This window comes from Chlamydotis macqueenii, chromosome W, assembly GCF_036417535.1.
Source record: "Chlamydotis macqueenii isolate bChlMac1 chromosome W, bChlMac1.mat, whole genome shotgun sequence".
NCBI classification, from domain to species: domain Eukaryota; kingdom Metazoa; phylum Chordata; class Aves; order Otidiformes; family Otididae; genus Chlamydotis; species Chlamydotis macqueenii.
The window spans coordinates 44,540,217-44,547,008 of record NC_141592.1 but is presented as its reverse complement, the minus strand read 5'-3'; the positions used below and the strand labels follow the sequence as shown (position 1 = coordinate 44,547,008).

Genomic DNA, 6,792 nt, shown 5'->3' with positions numbered 1-6,792 from the left:
ATCTAGGCTAGGTGGAGAATGGATGGAGAGCAGCCCTGAGGAGAAGGACTTGGGAGTGCTGGTACATGAGAAGCTCAACATGAGCCGACAATGCGTGCTTGCCACCCAGAAAGCCATCCGCATCCTGGGCTGCATCAAAAGGAGTGTCACCTGCTAGTTGAGGGAGGTGATTTTGCCCCTCTGCTCTGCCCTGGTGAGACCCCACCTGCAGGACTGCATCCAGTTCTGGAGCTCCCAACATGAGAAGGTCATGGGTCTGTTGCAACAAGTCCAGAAGAGGGCCACGAAGACAATCAGAAGGCTGGAGCACCTCTCCTATGAGGACAGGCTGAGAAACTTGGGGCTGTTTAGCCTGGAGTAGAGAAGGCTCCGGGGACACCTCATATCGGCCTTCCAAAATCTAAAGGGGGCCTAAAGGAAAGAGAGGGAGTACCTATTCAGCAGGGCCTGTTGCAATAGGACAAGGGGTAATGGTGTTAAAATAGAACGAGGTAGATTCAGATTAGATATTAGGAAACTTTTTTTTACAATGAGGGTAGTAGAGCACTGGAACAGGTTGCCCAGAGAGGTGGTGGATGCCCCATCCCTGGAAACATTCTAGGCCAGGTTGGATGAGGCTCTGAGCAACCTGATCTGGTTGGAGATGTCCCTGCTCCTTGCAGGGGGGTTGGACTAGATGACCTTTGAAGGTCCCTTCCAACCCTAACCATTCTATGATGCTATGATACTATGATAGTCTTGTATCCAAGTAAGGACAGTACAGTCTGGATGGGTAGACGAACAGATGGGTAAAACAGCAGTTGGATGATCAGGCTGAGAGAGCAATGCTGAAGGGTCCAGACTCTTCCTGTGGGCCACTGAGACACAGTGGGACATTTTGGGGCAGCATAGGAAACTCTCCCGAGCCCTGTGCAGTTTAACACCTGTATCCATGACCTAGAGGAGGCAACTCTCACCATGTTTAACAAGAACAAATGCCAGATTCTGTACCTGGGATGAAATAATGTGTGGGGTAACGTTAACAGGGCTGCATGTATGCAGGAGGGGCAGTCCGCAGTGATTTGCGCGCTAGGTGCAGATAGGTCCATGGGCGCAGGGGGCAGGTGTGTCCACGTACGTGGTGGGCACGGATAAGTCCATGGGTGCAGGGGCAGGTGTGTGGCGGGCACGGATAGATTCATGGGCGCAGGGGGCGGGTGCGTTCCCATTCATAGCGGGTGTACGGGTATTTAACCCTGTGTTCCGCAGCATTAAATTGAAGGCTTGGCTTGACGGTATCCGTGTGATGCCCTGCTTTCCCCGGGGCGGGGCTCCGGTGCATGCGGGGTAGGTTAGCTGGCAAGAGAGCCGGCAATAATGCAAGGCCACTGGGAGAGGAGTGGCTGGGCACAAGCCCTGCAGAAAGGGATCTGGGGGTGCTGGCTGACAGCAGGCTCGATGTGAGTCAGCAGTGTGCCCTGGCAGCCAAGAAGGCAAATTGCATCCTGGGGTGCATCAAACACAGTATGGCCAGCCAGTCTAAAGAGGTGACTATCCCGCTGTATTCAACATTGGTGCCGCCTCACGTTGGGTGCTGTGTGCAGGGCTGGGCCCCATAATTTAAGAAGGATGTGAAGGTCCTTGGATGCATGCAGAGGAGGTCAACAAAAGTGGTGAAAGGGCTGGAAGGCGTGTCCTATGAGGAGTGGCTGAGGACTCGGTGCTTGTCTAGTTTGGGGAAAAAGAGGCTGAGGAGCGACCTCATTGCTGTCTACAGCTTCCTGAGGAGGGGGAGTGGAGAGGGAGGTGCTGAGCTCTTGTCTCATTAACCTATGATAGGATGTGAGGGAATGGTTCAAAGCTGTGTCAGGGGAGGTACAAAGATGAAATTAGCAAGCATTTCATTAACAAGAGGCTAGTCAAACACTGGAACAGGCCTCCTAGAGCGGTGGTCGACACCCTGTGCCCATCAGTGTTTGAGAGGCATTTGGACAATGCCCTTAATAACAGGCTTTATCTCTTGGTCAGCCCTGAACTGGTCAGGCATTTCGACTAGATGATCGTTTTAGGTCCCTTCCAATTGAAGTAATCTAACCTAACCTAACCTAATCTAATCTAATCTAATCTAACCTAATCTGATCTATTCTATTCTATCCTATTCTATATACCTGTACAGGGAGGATTCTTCCAGCAGCTGGACTCGGGCACTCAGTCACCTCAGTAGCTGCCCCTGGATACCAGCCTCCCCAGAGACAGGCATCTGGAAATATGAGCCCCCAAGGCTGTAGCCCCATTCCAGATCCTGATGCAGACTAGTCCAGTCACACACAGACAAACATAGTTAATTTCTTAATGTCACACACTCCAGACTCTCAGTTGCTGGCACTAATGACATACTAGTGATCCCCTGGTCCTGCTCCAGTTGCTGCACTCACACCCCTGTGCTCACACGTTCACCCAGAAGAGAGATTCCCTCACAGAGGAAAGAGTTAGAAATTAAATTTAATGAAAAGACAGGGCAGACTGCACTGGTCAGCATCCTCCCCTAAACATCCCATAATAAATCCTCTGCTGTGTTGTTGCACAGGCAATGGCTTCCTTCAGGGCCAGTCTCACAGCCTTGTTTCTAAGACTGTAGATGAATGGGTTTAAGAATGGATACAAGACAGCATTCAGCAAAGCTACAACTGTGTTTGTCTCCAAGGAAACATCTTTGGAAGGACACACGTAGAGAGCAATACAGCTGCCGTATACAATGGCCAAGGTGGTGAGATGGGAAGAACATGTAGTAAAAGCTTTTGTCCTCCCAGAGGCTGCTGGCAGGTGTAGAACACAGAAAAGGATGCCCATGTAAAATGACGGAATAAAACATAAGTAACCCTTATGACAAATGATATTAGAACAGAGTCTATTTTCCAAAGCAGGCTGGCGTCAGAGCAGGACAATTTGAATAAGGGGGAGTTGTCACAAAAAAAAAATGGTGGATCTGGTTTGAGCCACAGAAAGTCAGCTTGGAGAGGAGGACCGGGTGGTAACTCACAGGCGTGATACCTATGACCCAAGCAGCAAGAACCAGGTGAATGCAGAGCTGAGGCTTCATGATGGCAGCATAAGGCAAAGGCTGGCAGATGGCGACATAGTGGTCAAAGGACATGACAACAAGTAGGACAAACTCTGTACAGCCCAGGGCAAAATAGAAATAGGACTGGGCAAAGCAACTACTTAGTGAGATTGTTCTCCTGCCAGAACCCAGGATCATCAACAATTTGACACTTGTGGAGGATGTAAACCAGATTTCCAAGAAGGAGAGAGTGCTGATGAAAGAGTACATGGGGGTTTGCAGGTGGGGATCCACACACACGAGGAAAATGATAGTTGTGTTCCCCATCACTGTTGTCAGGTATATGAGCAGAAGGAGCAGAGACAGAAATAGTTGCAGTCTTTGATCAAGCCCTGAGAAACCCTCCAGGATGAACTCAGGAACTGCAGTTCTGTTTTCTGGTCCCATGCTGAATTTCAGTTCATCCTGCTGGGACAGGAACATGGCAATAAACAAGTGTGATGCTTTCACAATCTGGATGAAAAGTTCTATCCTTCTTTTTCTGCTTCTTTCCTTTCTTGCTGTCTCCCTATATAACACAGACAGAGACAGTCCTTCAAGCCTTTCTCACACCCTCATTTTTCTGGTTTACACTTCAGTTAGAGTCCTCAGAGAATGTGCTGTTTTCTTTCTACCTTTTTCAAACACTCACAAAGGATTCTTTCTCCAGAACAGAGGATTTCAAAGTGGCTGTTAACTATTTCACCACATTCCTGGGTTATTCAAAATTTGCTATGGCAAATATCTATCGCACTTATGTGCCAAATTCTTCTATTGAACAAATGGTAAACCATCAAATTAAATCAAATCAAATCAAAACAAATCAAATCAAATCAAATCAAATCTATATATTGGAAGGTATTCTTTCTACTTTTCAGTACTTGCCTTTTTGGACTTAGAATCCCTGAGAATCTCTTGATTTCAAAATAAGTAAGATCAAGTATCTCTTTTGTAATCCCCTGCTTTCTTCCACAACTTCTTGCTCCCTGTTACTTCAAAAAAAAAAGGGAGAGAGGACAGAACAGGGACCAAGTATATCTTGTCTTCTTTAGTATTCTAAAGAATGAGTGAAATTTGCTGTGGTTCCACTCAGTCTGTCACACAGTTCGATCTGACATTTGTCTGCACCGAAATGCAGTTGTTTCCAAACACTTGCGCGTTGCTATTCCTATCAAATGTCCTGACCTCAATGCAGAGCAAGAGAAGAGTGTCTGGAAGAGATTTGTAACCTTTCTTTTCCATGCCAGTTATAGGTTGGGAGGACCCAGCCTCTGGCGTTTTCTCTTGTCTCTATTGACAATAGAGGGAGCCTTGGGAAAACAAGTCCTCGCAGGCACCTGCAGGGAAGTAGATGAAACTCACCAGTCAAGTCTCCAATCTCTGATTATTGTTTGTTTTTAAATTCAAAAGACACATCTAACAGAAGGAAGCACAAGAAACATACATGCAATAAAGGCTGATGTTTTCCCTTAATCTTTAAATTTCTTTTTAGACATAGGAAGGAGCAGAGTAGATGACTCCAATAATAGGATGATTCAACATGCAAGAGGAGGAGAGGGAGGAGAGAAGATGGTGGGTTTGAAGCAGTGAAACAAAGCTTCAGACTGTGTTGTCCCCTCAGGCTCTATCCCAGGGCAGGATGGGTAGCACTTGCAGAAGGAGTAAAATGGGAAGTTCAGTATAGGGCAGTGCTCCATGTTTGAGGTGACGTTTCAGCTTGGGACTCAGGCTGGTCTTAGGTCCCAAATGGCTGATTTGAGCAAGATCTCAAACTCAGTCACCTACAGCAGTATGAGCGCAGTGAACCAATGAATCAGAGGTGACAGTCCCAGTTTCCATTTCAAATGCTCATAAGATTGTATCTTCTTAGTCTGTTGGGTGACACCTACATTACCTAAAGTTATTCTTCTCCTGAATGCACTTTCCTAGAGGAATCTGCAAATTTGCAGACAGCTTATGACAAAGCAGCTTCTCCTAAGGCCTGGCATCATCAAACCTGCAGCTAGCCTGTGCGATAGTGAGTGAAGAAATACAGGATGTGCAGGTGAAGGATATCCAGGTGAAGGCGGCCTTATTGTGTCTTTGCACAGAGGTTATCCTTAGCATGGTGCATATAATGTCGGCACAAACCACAGCAGTCAGCGTGAAGGAGCTCAGCAACACAACGGAGAAGAGAGAGCAACGTTCATGTTTCATAGTAGCTGGTGCCCATGCGGGCTGCTCTCAGCAAGGGGATGATCCTGCAGATGAAGCAGTCTCTACATTGGGTACAGAGGGTCTAATGGCATACAAGATGGTGGGGCTGAGCATGGACAGAGATGCCATTCCCCAGCAGCTAAAGATGACCCTGGAGCACATCCAAGAGTTTGTAAGGACAGAGCAGCATGAGGGGTTGCAAATGGCCCTGCAGCAACTGAAAGAAAGTCAGAGAAGGCAGCAGAGAAGATCAGGCACTTTTAAGCAGCTGCAAAGACACTTTAATCTCCAACATGAGACTAAGAAACATGTTAGGGGGAATGATGACAGTGAACTAAATATCCAAGAAGGACAAGGTGCTGAGCAAGGGGTACGTGGGGGTGTGGTACTAGTGGTGGAGCCAAACCACAGCAATGGTGACTGCATTCCCCATGATATCCAGTGGATAAATCACCAGCAGCAGTGTGAAAAGGGGAATTTTCAACTCTTGAGTGACTGAAGATGCCTTCAGGAAAAAAATATACTTGTTATGGTATGGCTGTGAGGATCCATTTCTGTACCCAATCTATTGAAGGTGTGACAAGGGTAACCAACATTGTGCTTGGCCAAATTCACCTTGTTACCTTGTCAACCTTTCCTTCTCTTTTCTTAGGCTTCCTCTTCCTCCTTGAAATGGGAAACCAGAAATGCATTCTGTAGGGATTCTACTTTTCCCTGTGTTTTTACCCAGCAAAATGAAACAAATATTGATCCAGCCCACTTCTCCTCAGACACAGTAAATGCCTCTCCAGCCTTGCTGGTTTGCATGGGTATTCTGGACTGCCAGCTAAGAACTGATATTTCTGGAAAAGCATTGGTGCAGACTCCCTTTGAGTACTCTGTGCAGTGCTGGACCTCATAATTTCAAAAGGATGTGATGGTCCTCGGATGTGTTGAGAAGAGATCAACAAAAGTGGTGAAAGGGCTGGAAGGTATGTGCTATGAGGAGTGGCTGACTCTGGGCTGGTCAAGTCTTGAGAAAAGGTGGCTGAGGAGTGACCTCATTGATCTCTACAGCTTCCTGAGGAGGGGGAGTGGAGAGGGAGATGCTGAGTTCTTGTCATGGGATCCTGTCATAGGACGCGTGGGAATGGTTCAAAGCTGCATCAGGACAGGGTCAGACTTGACAAGAGGAAGCATTTCTTTACTGAGAGAGTGTTCAAACACTGGAACAGGCATCCTAGAGAGGTGGTCAATGCTCCATGCCTGTCAGCGTTTAAGAGGCATTTGGACAACATGTCCTTGATACTATGCTTTATCTTTCGAATATCCCTGAAGTGGTCAGGCAGTTGGACTTGTCGGTTTGTCACAGAACTGTATCTGGGACAAGACTGAAGAGATTACTGTTGATGACAGAAATTCCCCTAGGGAAGGTCCAGTTGTCCTCTGGAGACAGGTATCCTAGTTCATGGGTCTTGCAGACAGCAGAGGGTGGCACACAGCCCATTACTGATCATAGGATGTGGTCCCACCGAGCA

The 6,792-nt window shown here is 47.2% G+C and overlaps 1 protein-coding gene across 1 annotated transcript; it reads right to left on the bottom strand.

The window, feature by feature from the left end:
- Positions 1-2,511: 2,511 nt before the first annotated feature.
- LOC147596731 (olfactory receptor 6E1-like) lies at positions 2,512-3,523 on the bottom strand. Its single transcript, XM_086769626.1, is given in 3 exon segments — positions 2,512-2,861; positions 2,864-2,954; positions 2,957-3,523. Coding segments are annotated over 3 exon segments (1,008 nt in total).
- Positions 3,524-6,792: the final 3,269 nt, after the last annotated feature.